This window comes from Schistocerca nitens, chromosome 3 (assembly GCF_023898315.1).
Source record: "Schistocerca nitens isolate TAMUIC-IGC-003100 chromosome 3, iqSchNite1.1, whole genome shotgun sequence".
Lineage (NCBI taxonomy): Eukaryota > Metazoa > Arthropoda > Insecta > Orthoptera > Acrididae > Schistocerca > Schistocerca nitens.
Genome location: NC_064616.1, coordinates 590,680,699 through 590,695,500, shown reverse-complemented (window position 1 = coordinate 590,695,500; position 14,802 = coordinate 590,680,699). Strand labels below are relative to the sequence as shown.

At 38.0% G+C, this 14,802-nt stretch overlaps 1 protein-coding gene across 2 annotated transcripts in view; it reads left to right on the top strand.

Moving 5' to 3' along the window:
* The window catches only part of LOC126248506 (host cell factor 2), a 294,659-nt gene that overhangs the window by 139,873 nt on the left and 139,984 nt on the right, over positions 1-14,802 (top strand). For both annotated transcript variants that reach the window (XM_049949544.1, XM_049949543.1), the window contains exons 9-10: positions 5,240-5,366; positions 12,587-12,820. In XM_049949544.1, coding sequence (XP_049805501.1) covers positions 5,240-5,366; positions 12,587-12,820 — 361 coding nt within the window. The remainder of the gene's footprint in view (positions 1-5,239; positions 5,367-12,586; positions 12,821-14,802) is intronic.

Genomic DNA, 14,802 nt, shown 5'->3' with positions numbered 1-14,802 from the left:
TTGAGGCACAATTTGCCTTGTTAGACTAATCTCCATTTTCTGTATGTACTTTTGAACAAGTGTCAGCCAAGTGGCCAGAGTCTTCAGTCATCTGGTCTGCATAAGATTTGACCATACCATCTTTGTCTGAAAACAGTTCCCATTAAAGGTCAAAATTACATGTTCCAAACTACTTATCCTCAAGAATTACCCAACTTGAGACGTCACAGTGCATTTCCTTTGATTACACTTTTTGCTCATGTCTCTTCCCTGTGACCTGTACCTCACTGTTATAGATCATTGTTGGACTAACAACTCTTCCATATATTTTCATTTGATTTGGTTCCTTTTGATTGGAAATAGACCCATATAGATCAATCCTACCCAATAGTGTATTCTGTAGTAGTTGCGCTGATGGTCATACCAGCACTCTAATGCTTCTCACCACTTCTCCAGCATCTTTTGACTGTTTTGTTTGCCTTACATCAATACCTTGTCATCAGCTTACAAAATATTCCCATGACTTTTATAGTGGGGCACTCGGATAATTCATAACAATATTAAACAGGAGTGGGCACTAGACCGCTGTATAGATATACTCCAACATTTACATCGAAACTATCTCATTGTCCAGCTGGGTCCCAGACTTGTATAACATCATCATTGTACATATCTGCAATAATGCTTACATAATCTTAAGGTACATTGTGTTCTTGAGCATGCCATATTAATGCCTGAAGCACGCAGTCAGAGGCTTTTCTAGATCAGTAAATCGCAGGCACGGATTTACCCTTACCTATGACTATTCTTACAGCATGTACTTCGTGTGGTGTGTTTGCCTAGACAGAAACAACGTTGGCTTTCTGTTATTGTTCTTAGTTTGACAGAACATGTTTATACGTTTATTCCCAGATTTTTAAAGTATGTGAAATTAGTTTCTCTCTGTATAATTTCTGCATGTGCAGATCTCCTTTGTTTTTATGGAAATATGCCCTATACTTTCTCCTCCATGTTTGTATCTGGCATTTCTTCGATTTAAAGATGTTGTTGTAAGTGTCGGTGAGTTGTGATGCCATTCAATGTGAAGAGTTCTATAGTTTTATAGGTATTTGGTCTGGATTAACGACTGTAGCATTTCCATATTTTGATACAGGTTTGTTTACTTGCTCGGTAATTTAATATATAGGGTATTGGATCTTGAATTTTTTGATGGTGTCGTTATCGTCTTCAGTCCAAAGACTGTTTTGATGCAGCTCTCCATTCTGCTCTCTCCTATGCAAGCCTCTTCATCTCTGAATAACTACTGCAACCCACAGCCTTCTGACACTGTTTACTGTGTTCATGTGTTCATGCTTCTCACACCCCACACTTCCCTCCATCCCTTGGTGTCTCAGAATGTGTCCTATCAGCCAATCTCTTCTTGTAATCAAGTTGTGACACGAATGTCTTTCTCCCCAGTTCTGTTAAGTACCTCCTCAATAGTTATGTGAGCTAGCCATCTAATCTTCAGCATTCTTCTGTAGCACCACATTTCAAAACCTTCTATTCTTTTCTTGACTGAACTGTTTATTGTCCATGTTTTGCTTCCATACATGGCTAACCTCTATACAAATGCTTTCAGAAAAGACTTCCTAACATTTAAATCTATATTTGATGTTAACAAATTTCTTTTCCTCAGAAACACTTTTCCAGCCATTGCCAACTACATATTATATTGTCTCTGCTTCGGCTATCATCAGTTATTTTGCTGCCGAAACAGCAAGACTCATCTGCTACTTTAAATGTCTCATTTTCTAATCAAATTCCCTCAACATCACCTGATTTAATTTTAATCCATTCCATTACCCTTGTTTACCTTTTTTGATGTTCATCTTATATCCTCCTTTCAAGACACTGTCCATTCCATTCAGCTGCTCTTCTACATCCTTTGCTGTCCCTGACGCAATTACAATGTCATCAGCAAACCTCAATGTTTTTATTTCTTCTTCCTGAACTAGTCCAAATCTTTCTTTGGTTTCATTTACTGCTTGCTCAATGTACACATTGAATAACATTAGGGATTGTCTATAATCCTGTCTCCACTCCCTTCTCAACCACAGCTTCCCTTTCATGCACCCTCAACTCCAGTAACTGACCTTTGGCTTCTGTACAAGTTGTAAATAGACTGTTGTTCCCTGTATTTAACACCTGCTAACTTCAGAATTTCAAAGAGAGTATTCCAGTCAAGTGATATAAACAAATGTTTACCGTTCCTTAACCTATCTGCTAAGATAAGTTCTAGGGTCAGTATTGCCTCTTGTGTTCTTTTGTTCCTCAGGAATACAAACTGATCTTTCCTAAGGCCAGCTTCTACCAGTTTTTCCCATGACTAATTAAACTGATAGGTAATATTAACAACTGTCAGCACCTTCTTTCTTTGGAACTGGAATTATTACATTTTTTTATGTCTGAGGGTATTTTGCCTGTCTCATACATTGTGCACATCAGAGGAAATAGTTTTGTCATATCTAGCTCTCCCAAGGCTATCATTAGTTCTGACGGAATGTCTACTCTGGTACCTTGCTTTGACTTCGGTATTTCAGTGCTCTGTCAAATTCTATGTGCAGTATCATATCTCCTGTCTCATCTTCATCCTCTTCCCTTTCTATAATATTGCCTTCAAGTTAATCTCCATTGTATAGACCCTCAGTATACTTTTACACCTACCCATTTTCCCATCTTTGCTTAGTACTGGTTTTCCATCTGAGGATTTGATATTCATACGGTTTCTCTTTTCTTCAGACTACTTTAACTTTCCTGTAGGTGGTACCTATCATCCCCTAGTGATATATGCCTCTATATCCTTAAATTTGTCCTCTGACCATTCCTGCTTGGCCATTCCGCACTTCCTTTCAACAATATCATTTTTTAGACTTTCGAATTTCCTTTCCCTGCTTTATTAGCTTTGTTTTCTATTTTCTTCTTTCATCAATTAAATTCGGTATCTCTCATGATACCTGAGTATATCTGCTAGGCCTTGTATTTTTACATTATTGATGCTCTGCTGCCTTCACTATTTTATGTCTCAAAGCTACATAATCATTTTTTACGGTATTGCTTTCTCCTGTTCTAGTCAACTGTTGCATAATGTTCCCCCCAGAAACTGTCGATAATGCCTGGTTCTTTCAACTTATCCAAGTTCAATCTCCTTGATTTTATATATTTTTGCAATTTCTTCAGTTTTAATATACAGTTCATAATCAATATATTGTGGTCAGAGTCTCCAAGTCTCTTCCACATATATAGCCTTCTTTTGTGAGACTTAAAACAAGTGTTAGTGATGATTTAAATTGTGCTCTGTACAAAATTGTACCATATGGTTTGCTCTTTCATCCCTTTCCCCAGTCCATACTCACCTTCTGTGTTTCCTTCTCTTCCTTTCCCTACTACAGATTTCTGCTCCCTCATCACAGCTAAATTTTTGTCTCCCTTTACTGTCTGAAGAATTTCTGTTATTCCTGTATACATTTTTCAATCTCATCACCATCTGCAGAGCTAGTTGGCATATAAACTTGTACTACTTTGGTGTGTGTGGACTTCGTGTATATCTTGGGCTACAATGATGAGTTCACTATGCTGTCCATAGTAGCTTACCTGCATTCCTATTTTCTTATTCATTATTAAACCTGCTCCTACATTACCCCTATTTGAGCTTGTAATTTTCACTAACTTGTCTAATTCTGAATTCTTTGTTGACTAGCTGTTTTTAATATACCTACTAATATCTAAATATAGCTTTATCCAATCTTAACAGCAAATCCTCTTTATTTTTTGGACCTGGGCCTGAATTAGATTCATATCTGCTGCGTTTTATGGACATGATTTATCAGTGCAGTGTCCCGCCTTTGCTTCAGAACCAACTGGTCAGATTTTCTGTACTAAATACGACAAATAATTTTTCAAATTTACTTACAAGATGAATTAAGCCATTTGCGAACAGCTTTCAAGAGAAATGGGTATACTGACAAGGAAATAGATCGAGCACTCCACCCTAGAAGAAAAGTGTCCGAAAATACACGACAACAACAACCGTTAGCTGGAAAAGTTTTTCTTCCATTTATTCATAACATCACGGACCGTATTGGTAAAGTTTTGGCCAAGTTTCAAGTGGAGACAATCTTTCGACCTACCAAGAAAATTAGTGAAAGTTTAAGATCGGTGAAAGACGCACGACAAACCTTAGCTACCCCAGGTGTGTATAAAATTCCGTGTAGCTGTGGCATGGTTTATATTGGAACAACTGAAAGGGGTGTTAATACCCGCCTAACGGAACACAAAAGGAACTGTTGATTGGGACAGATTGAAAAATCAGCTGTAGCGGAACACGTTTTCAAAGACGGTGATCACGAAATAAAATTTAGTGAGACAAATGTGACAGCTAGGACCTCACATTATTACACTCGCGTGTATAGAGAAGCTATAGAGATCTATAAGCACGGAAATAATTTTAATAGAAAAGAAGAAGGATTAAAATTAGACAAGATATGGTGTTAGACTTTGTACCAACGACGTGGCAATCGATTACCTGTAATCGAGAGAGATGGCACTAACCAGAGATAGTTTTAAAGTCGAAAGCACGTGACGAGTTGTGGTGCCATCTAAGCGCTCTATATAAGTGGGACCACCAGCATCTAGCTGCCAGTCACCGACTCACCTCAGAAGGTGTTGCCCGCAGCCGGCAACGAAACGTCAGGAAGGAGAAGTAGTTTTATATATGGACCACGGCAATTCAGCCCGGAAGTTTTAATGAAGGAATTTTTCAAATTCCTTCTGCTTTGCAGTTCCATTAGCTTTTGATGAAAATTCTGGTGTTATTTACAGTGACCTATCTCAAAGATCACAAAATGTAATAATGATTAGTATTTGTTGCAGTTGTGTATATACAGTGTACCCCAGGAGGAATGATCAATATTTAAAAATATGAAAAGAATGATCATTCAAGGCAAAAAAGTGTTGTGAATATTGCTGTAACATGCATACCTTAAGAGTTAAGAGTACTTATTCCTCATTACTACCATAAACCGCATCTATGCATATTAGAGCCCATATTTCCTAAACTTTTTTACTCTGAATGATCATTCTTGACATATCCTTGAATATTGGCCATTCCTCCTGTGATACCATATATGTTAAACTATTATGGTTGAGGTTCTTTTAGTCGTTTGTGAAAAGAAGTGTGGATTCATATGACTGACTTAATTTGTTGTTGTTACATTTACAGATGCCAAAAACTTCGGTGGTGCAAGCAAAACCGGGAACAGCAGGTCAAGTAACAGCAATTCAAACTGGGCAGAAAACAATCCCAGCTGCTACAATTGTAAAGCTTCTGAGTGGTAATCAAGGCACAGGTAAGCGTTTTGTAAACTCTAGGATTTATTTATCCTTCATGATGGTGTGGGTGCCTATGCCCAAACTCAGTGGTGGTTGTGTTGGATGGGGTGGGAAAAGAGGGGGAGGAGAGAGAAAGAGAGAGGGGGGAGAAGAGGGGGGGGGTTGAGGGTGGGTGGCTAGTGGCTTAGTGAGAAGCAGCCAGTTTGTCGGCTAGGAATGCGGGAGGGAGGGGCGGCAGGTGCATTGGCTAGGCAAGTGATTTCACAGTTGTTGGAACTGATGGGGAGCTGCACATATTGAAGGTTACATTGGGATGTGAATTTGGGAGGGGGTGACAGGACGGAGGAAGGGGAAGCTGTTGGCTGGAGGGTATGGGGACAGTCAGTTACCAGAGATGGAGACCAGGGTGATTATGGGAGTGAAGGATGTATTGCAAGAATAACTCCTGTCCACATAGTTCAGAGAAGCTGGTGGTGAAGGGAAGAATCCAGATTGCCCTGGTTGTGAAGCAACCATTGAATTGACCATGATGTGCTCAGCTGCAAGTTGTGCCACAGAGTGGCCAGATTTGTTCTTGGCAACAGTTTGGCAGTGGCCATTCATTGTGGTCGAAGGCTGGCTGGTAGTCATACTGACATAAGGATCTGCAGCAAAGTTGATGTATGAAATGGGTGCTTTCACTGGTGGCCCGGCCTGTCATGGGGTAGGTTACGCATTTGACAGGACTGGAGTAGGAAGTGCTGGGAGTGTGTATTGGACAGGTCTTACTCCTTGATCTGCCGCAGGGATGTGATCTCTGTGCCAAGGGACTGAAAAGGGGGGGGGGGGGGGGCACAGGGATGGACTAGGATGTTGTGTAGGTTGGGTTGGTGACAGAATACCACATTAAGAGGGGAGGAAGGATCTTGGGTAGGATGTCCCTCATTTTAGGGTGTGATGAGAGATCCTGATGAAGAATATGGTTCAGTTGTTCCAGCTGTCCAGGCTAATATGGGGTGCCAAGGGAGGTGCTGTTGTGGCTTATACTTCGGAGTGGTGGGACAGTTGGGGGTTTCTTGTGATGTAACATGGGGAATCTGCGCACAGACTATCCCCTTCAGTGGCACACTCATCTGTTAAATCACCATTGTTGCCATGCATTGAAGGTATTGATTGCATGTTGCCACTGCTGTACTTAACATACAACCAGAATCTCTTTGGGTTTTCTGACCAACTTAGAGAGAGAGTTCCAGTGTGGAAACTGTTGCAAGTATGTAACATTGAAGTGTGTGCTAGATTTTCAGCTTCTGTAAAACTTGGCCATTCTTGGGGGTTGTGTGTTCTTTTAAATATGGTGTGTGTGTGTGTGTGGGGGGGGGGGGGGGTGTGTATCATGGGGATCAGTATCATCTCATATTAATTTATTTGGAATATCTCTCTGTTGCCATTGACACTAGTTCTCTGAATTTAAACCTCACATCATGGTTACGTAGTCAGATTTGAAGTGGTAGAGACTCTGTCTTATGAAAGCACCAAGCAAATTTGTATCTGCTTTTAAATAGGTGTATTTTGCATTTAAAAAGTCCTTCCTTCATTTTAGTTATTACTTTTTAGCATTTATTTAACTCACCCCAAATTTTCTGTTGTTCACTCTCTGTTCTGTTTCTACATTAGAATGAGGTGCACCTACAGACAATCCAATCCTTCTATGTGCTTCATTATCCCTAGGCCAACTACATGTTCCTCTAAAGTAGCAAGTGCAGTGCGTGGTGAGTGTACCGTAGATGCTGCTGCCACTGTAAGTTGACATGCCGCAGCTGCAATCTAAAACCGCTTTTGTCGACTGGTTGTGGGGTTATTACAGGAGAAGCCATCTGTAGTCATATTCGGACTCTTAGACTAGTTAATTTCATCTCCTTCATGGTTTTAGTTGATTTAATAATTGTTGATTGGCTACCCAAACTTCCTCAAAGTTAGTGATTTGCAGTACTAGCAATTGATTTATACACTACAGCATAATTCTGGTTGTTGACCTTCATTACTATTGACAACATGTATCAACTTGCACGAATCTGTGTTGTCAAAATTCACGAAATCTCTGTAAAATTTCAAATTTCTGTTTACTACTACTGTTGTTCTTTGCAAATTTTATGAGTGTTAGAACTTTAATAGTCACGACTATTTATTTACAGCTCATACAAAATAGATACGTGTTTCAATGTTTTACTGACCAAAGTAGTCATCAGCATTCTGTACAACCCGTTGCCAGTGATCTGCAAGACATAGGATACTCCTAGCAGTGCTACTATGTTGACAATTCGAGCGGCGCAGTCTGTTGCCCGACGAATTTGTAGCAGTTCTGAAGTGTATGCCGTGAAGTGTTTCCTTCAGTTTAGAAATAGAGTTGAACCTATTGAGGGCTTAAGTCAGGGAAGTGCAGTAGGCGGTGTAGCACTTAGCAGCCCCATCAGTCAAACAAATCAGTAACAGCTTCCACTGTACATGCTTGAGCATTGTCCTGCAAAACGATGGTCAGTCTGTTTCTAAACTGGGTGTAGGTTGTGTTCCAAAAATTAACAGCATAGATACAGAAGTGAGAGAGTCGCTGAAATGATACGGGATTTGGGGTGGACATCATTAAAACAAAGGCGTTATGAATTAGTATTGAAGAGACTGGTTGTGTGATGTGATGGATAGGTCATTGGTTCAAATCTTGTCAGGTGCTTTCAATTTTTTTTTATATTTTTAAGTCTTTATTGAAATGATTTTGATTATTGTTTGTATTCAGTTAACAGTTTTAAAATGTATTTTTTTTTATTTCTGTTCCTTTGTCACATCATTCTAATCATCATAACAACTTCTTCATTTGCTCTCATTTTTCTTCCTATCATTCTTTTTCCATTTGAATTCTTTGTTCATTTAATTTTAATTGATTTTATGTATTAATTTCAATTTAATTTCTTTCATTTTATCATCCAATTTTTTGTCCATGTTATTACTTTCATTATTCTTGTGTACTTATAATCCCTTCTTTTGTTTAAATCTTGATCTGTGTTGTTTTGTCCATAGTGTAGCAGGAATGTAGGGTATGTTTTAAATGTTTGTTTGATGATTACCATTCAAAAATTTCACAGTTAGTAACATAACATACATAGGCCTATTTGATACCATTGCACAGTCAGTATAGATAGATTATTTCATCTTTTGTTTTTTAACCAATAGATTGGCATTGTCAGGTATTAAAATATCTGAACATAATTAAATTCAGATTTACAAAAATTCCATATGGAAGAAGAACAATGTATAGAAAAAATGAGAACAAATCAAAAAGTTCATATTGTGATTAAAATGATGTGACAAAGGAATAGAAATTAAAAAAAATTACATTTAAACCAGTTAATTGATGAAAAATAAGAGCAAAGTCATTTCAAAAAGTTTTAAAATTGAAAATAATAATAATAATAATAATAATAATAATAATAATAATAATAATAATAATAAATTGAAGCAACTGACGTTAAACCAGTTAATTGATGAAAAATAAGAGCAAAGTCATTTCAAAAAGTTTTAAAATTGAAAAAAAAAAAAAAATAATAATAATAATAATAATAATAAATTGAAGCAACTGACGAGAATCGAATCCACGACTTTCCACATATGAAGCCCTTACTCTACCCATTACACTACACAAGTCTACACATTACTCATTTTTAACTCTGGTGAGGGTCACGCAAAATCATGAAATTCATTTTCATCACTTACTCACAAGTGATTGCCCAACAGGGCGAATGGCTGCAGGGTGTGATACCTAGTATCTTAACCTACATCACTGTATAGATGGTTTCAAAAAGCTGATCCCACCACTGGGGTCCTCTCCTTGTTAGCTCAGTTGTAAAGTAAATGCAGCTGTGTTCGCCCACCAAAGATAGTACAGCCCTCTATCATATATATCACAGCTTCCGGTGATGTTACTGTCTACAGTAAAATCTTTGAACATTAAATGTTAAGACCTAGCAAATCCTAAAAACTAATGATGCACCTGTACGGTAGTGTTAAAATGTGTATAGGATGACCTACAGGAAACATTAAAAGTACACACTGTTAAGTATAATAAATTGGCTGCAAGTTGTTAACAAGGACATCATTAAGGTGAGCTCAGAATCCCTCTTGGACACTTTTGTCTTTTCATTTAACACATTGTCATATTCCCCTTTAAAAGTGCAGAAAATCTCTCTTTCATACAACTTGGACAGCAATGACCATTTTTCTTTAAAGTGCAGTACATTCAAGTTGCCTGTGATGCTACCCAATGAATGCTGCTCATTCTTGAGTTGCTTGGCCACTGCCGATGAGCCATCCTCTACATTCTTGTTATTCCCGTTTGTGCCACATACATCATATTACAATCCTGACACTTTATTTCATAAATTCCTACTTTCCCCATCCATTGTTGAGTACTGTGATAAACTACATATGTACAGATGATGTGTTAACAGTATACTTACAGCGTATCAAAGATTCACGGAAGAAATAAATGGATTGGCAAGTAACCTTAACAAGATGCAAAATAATATGGTATTTACAGTAGAGCATAAGCAATAGGGATTTTTAAATTATCTCAATTTGGAGATTGAGAATAAAAACAACAAGCATGAAATAGGAATATTCAGCAAACCCACATTCACAGGCGCAGTAACACAGACCTCATGCCTCACCCATAAACAAAAATAGCAGTCTTAAAAAATGAAGTGCACAGGGCTAATTCCATCCCAGTTAGCCCTAAGAATTGTGATGAAGAAATGAAAACATTTAAGCAAATAGTGGTAGAAAATGGATTTGATGCAGGTGTAATATAGGATTGATGCAGTGGTAGGGCACAGAAATTAGCAAAACAAGAAAAATCTCTTAGAAATATAGTGATGCCATATTGCAGAATTATATTGTGTAAATTGCCAGGGTTATGGAGACAGTAGGAATTTATGAAATAAAGTATTATGATTTCAAAGTGAAGTATGTGACACAAGTGGAATGAACACTAAAGTAAGATTTAAACTGCTCATTAATAAAGAGACTGGCTCATTGGCAGTGGCTAAGCACTTCGAGAATGAGCAGCATTCATTGGGTAGCATCACAGAAAGCATGAATGTATTGCGCTTTAAAGAAAAAGAGTGGTTGCTTCCACATTTGGAGGAAGTAGATATTTATTCGTTCCTTAAGAGAGGAATGCATCAATCTCTTAAATAAGAATACAGAAGTGTCCAAGGGGCACCAACGTATTCTACTTAACGGTGTTAAGTTTTAATACTTCCTGTTGATCATTCTATATTAATGTACACATTGTAACATAGGTGCATTGTTGGTTTTTAGGGCTTGCTAGGACTTGACATTCAGTGTTCAAAGATTTTACTGTAGATGGTAGCACCATAGAGGCTGTGGTATATACATACAGAATTGTACTGTCTTTGGCAGGTGAAGGCTGTTGCCTTTAATCTACAACTGAGCTTAGTGAGAATATTACACACCAACATTATATGTTAAAGGAGGATTTGTTTTTTTGACAGTGGATGTTTGCTGTTGGCTTTTAACTTTTACTTTTGACTTTAACTTTAAGGTATGTTGTGCTGCAGGATAATATAGCTGTTTACGTGGTTGTCAGTTTGTTTTGTAGCACTTGATAATGGGATGGCATAGTCCTGAAACATGTTGTGGTAAATATATCACACATTCAACAACTGATGTGTAACATTCCCAGTACTGATTCATGAATCAGTTGTATGACAACAAATATTGTGTAATAGGTCCTTCTTGTTTGTTTTAGAATGCATCCAATGCTGCTCTGAGGTATAGTATCCTGAGACATTTCCATGAACTTCAGGATGTTTCCTACTATTTGCTTTCCTCAGATTTCTAGTAAATGTTCATAAGTTGAGACAGCCTTGTTCTATTTTATTATTTCGACAGATGGGGCAGTATCAGACAAAAATCTATTAGATTTTGCTTACTCTGTTACAACTCTAATAATCCAGGGATTAAAGCTGATGGAGCAGGAAGAAGTGCGTTAAATGAGGGTACATTGATGATGATGGAGATCAAATTGGTGGTGGTGGTGGTGGTGGTGGTCCAGATCCAAAATACCAGGACAGGCTGAAAATATATTCCACCTGTCATATAGGTGGGATTGTAGTAATGACATTTTTTCTAGAGCATCCCAGAACTGCTGTCACAGGAAAACATTAGATGCAAATTATTATATGAATGATTGTCAGTTAAAAGTGTAGGAATTGCTGACATCACTGGCATACCAGATGAAATACTACAGTTAATTTTACATGCAGAGTTTGTCATGAGAGAGTTTTATGCACTGATGATGCTATATTTGTTGATCATGGACCAAAAGCATATTGAACACTAATTTCCCAGCAATTTTTGTTCAATCGTAAGACTACAAATGATTTTATGCTCAAGTTGCAATGAATGTAACAGTGTTTACATTTTGCCCATGAAATGAAATCAGTCAAAGAAGGTACTGTAAGGAAGTGACTCTACACAAAGGTAGTGAAATTGTTCATATTGATTATTTCATACAGATTAAATGCCTTATGGGCCAAATGCATGAGGAAAAGGTATGAGAGGATGCCCAGGTTACAAAATAACAGTCTTTCATCAGATGGATTTGAAGTTTTGGATTAATTAATGTGCATCTTGTTAGAAAGATTTGACTCTGTTTGCTGTTGCCTTATCTAATAAAATCTGTGGATGGAAAAGTTTTGACTCCAATGAAGAGATTATAACAACCATGTATGGGTATTTTGCTGGCCTTAGAGAGTTGTATTTCGTGGCTTGAATCTACTCCAAGAATTTTTTTTATCTCATGTAGGTCATATGCAACAATTATGGTGAATACAACATGCTAACTCTATGAAACTCTACCTTAGGTTTCAGATACTGGTGCATTTGTAATAGTGTGGTTTTTGGGTAGACTTGAGGAATACCTGGCTGCTTATCTTTAAAGTATATTATCATCATACGAAAATCTGGTATCATCACATGGAACTGAAATGAAACAAATTTCCTACTCTAATGAGGGTAGCAATTTTGATGTTAACGGAACTCTTCATGTTGATTGTTCTTATGGCTTGGATATTGTAATAATTAGAGATGAAACTGTCACATCATTTTAAAATAAACTTTTCGTAAATTGACGTATTTGTTCATGTAAGTCTGCATTTGATACAGTGAACCTTTTAACTGACTTCAGGTGTTCAGATACCACAAATAAAGGGTGTGCCATCAAACATAATGGTCACTAAAGCTCCAGGTCCTGGAGGAAAGCAAACAATTGTTATTACGAAACCTGGTTTGTCACCTGCTGGACCGTCAGCAGTTGGTGTCCGACCTGCAACTGGACAACAGTTTATTGTTGTTACGACGTCACCTGGGATCCGCACCGTGCAGTCAGTTACATCATCACAAGCGGGAAATGCTACAGCTGGTATGTTAGTTTTTTGTTTTGGTTTGCTATTCTGCTATTTTGCTAACATTTCTGACCAAGAGCTACAGTATGTACTCCCAGAGTGCAGTTTTACAAAAAACTCAACAGCTGTGCTATATAATACAGTTGGTGTTTTATTTAGTTTCAAGTACCATTAATCATGTTCACTATTCCAAAATTATATATTTTCACTGTGAAGAAATAACTGCAGCCAGAAAATTTAAATGTATGTGTGGAAAGCTTCTGTTAAGGGAGTTATTTTCAGTTAAATTCTTCCTTTGTGACAGTTATCTAAATCTAATAAAATGTTTCGAAACTGTGGCAAATTTTGCTGTCAACATGATGACAGTTTATACAGTGAGTACAGTGTCATTACAGTTGTCTATAGTTCGATTCAAATAACTTGTGACTTCTGGCAATTCTGCACAGAGTGAGTTGAGGGAAGCTTTGTTGCCAACATGTGCTGAGCATGCCATGCCTAGTTTTGGTATGTGTTTGTTAACTGGCTGCTAGTGAAGCATTGTTAATCAATCAAGAAATGATAGTATTGAGCAGGGTACTCACGTCATTGAGTATTTTATAAATACTCCAGTCTGTGGTGTAAGCAGTGAGACTAAGGGGAGAATCCTCACTGTTCTCTTCCTCGGACCTGTAACTTGAGGTAACAAAAATTACTAGTTCCTCAATATGTTCCTCTAGAAATCCTTTGGGGGTCCATGTTCTTTTAACCCCTTTCTTGGTATGGCCCACAACTCTAGGTGAGTCCTGCATGATAAGATTCACAATACTTTCTTTAGCCATTTCCACCTCACTCAGAGTAAACTCCGTGGCATGTAACTTCTCGCCCAATAATTTCAATAGGATTGAAAGAATTGTTGTATGGAGGAAGTCTGATTATGCTATGTCCTTTTGCCATGCCCAGTTTGTGAACCTGGCAGCAGGTGAGTTTTAATTTGTACAGCTTTAAAAGTTCCATTCATTCCATCTTATTCATGCCATACTTAATCTTCTCCTGGGGGAATATTTCTCTGTACCCAAAGAAAAATATCTGCTGTCACCCACTGCATTTATGAAGGTTTATCTAACAAAGAGGAGTCATTTGGCATTGTCCATCACTACACTTCACAATTAGAGCTGAGAAACATGGAAGCAATTGCTACCAGCATGTGCTATTGTTTACTTATGTGGTGGCAGAAAAAGTGCAGTATACCTACCAACTTCTTGTTTCCTGGGAGGGGAAGCACACTGTTCATATCTGGGCAACTGCATCAATGTCCACTCCACCAGGCCCAACTGTAAAAAGTTGCGAGTTGTTTTAGCTACACAGTATTTGTTATCATATCTCCCTTTCCTGTTGTTATGTGGAGGAATAATTGTAGAATTCATATTGTAACAGTAAAAAAGAAAATCTCAGTCTCTCTGCTCCCCAGCATAAAGTCATGACATAAAGTCCACAGTTCCAATGCTACATGTTCTAGTGGTGCGCAAGTAATAAGGTCAGTGCATGATGCATTCTACACATAGAACATACATTGTGGCATTGCCAGTGCACTGTGTGTCTGTCCCATGTCATACCCTCCAACCATTGCCTACCCTGGTAACTGGCAATACTGCGGTAAGTTCCACATTTGATCACTGTTTTTGCTTCTGACTGTCCACAGATAAATTTTTAAGCTATAGTCTGATTAAAATTACTTGATAGCTGACAGTTGTAGCAAGTTTCCTCCATAGTGCTCAAAACACACACACACACACACACACACACACACACACACACACACACACTGACACCATTGGCAGAGGTTGTCATGACAGTTGGTTGGGCTTGATCGGCTTGTCTAGGGCCAAAACTCTTATCTTCACTTACCTTACCTTACCTTACGTTACCTTACCTTACTTTACCTTACCTTACCTTACCCCCTATAACTGGATAAATCAGTTGAAAGGTTGAAGGAAGAACATACCATACAACCTCCAGCAGG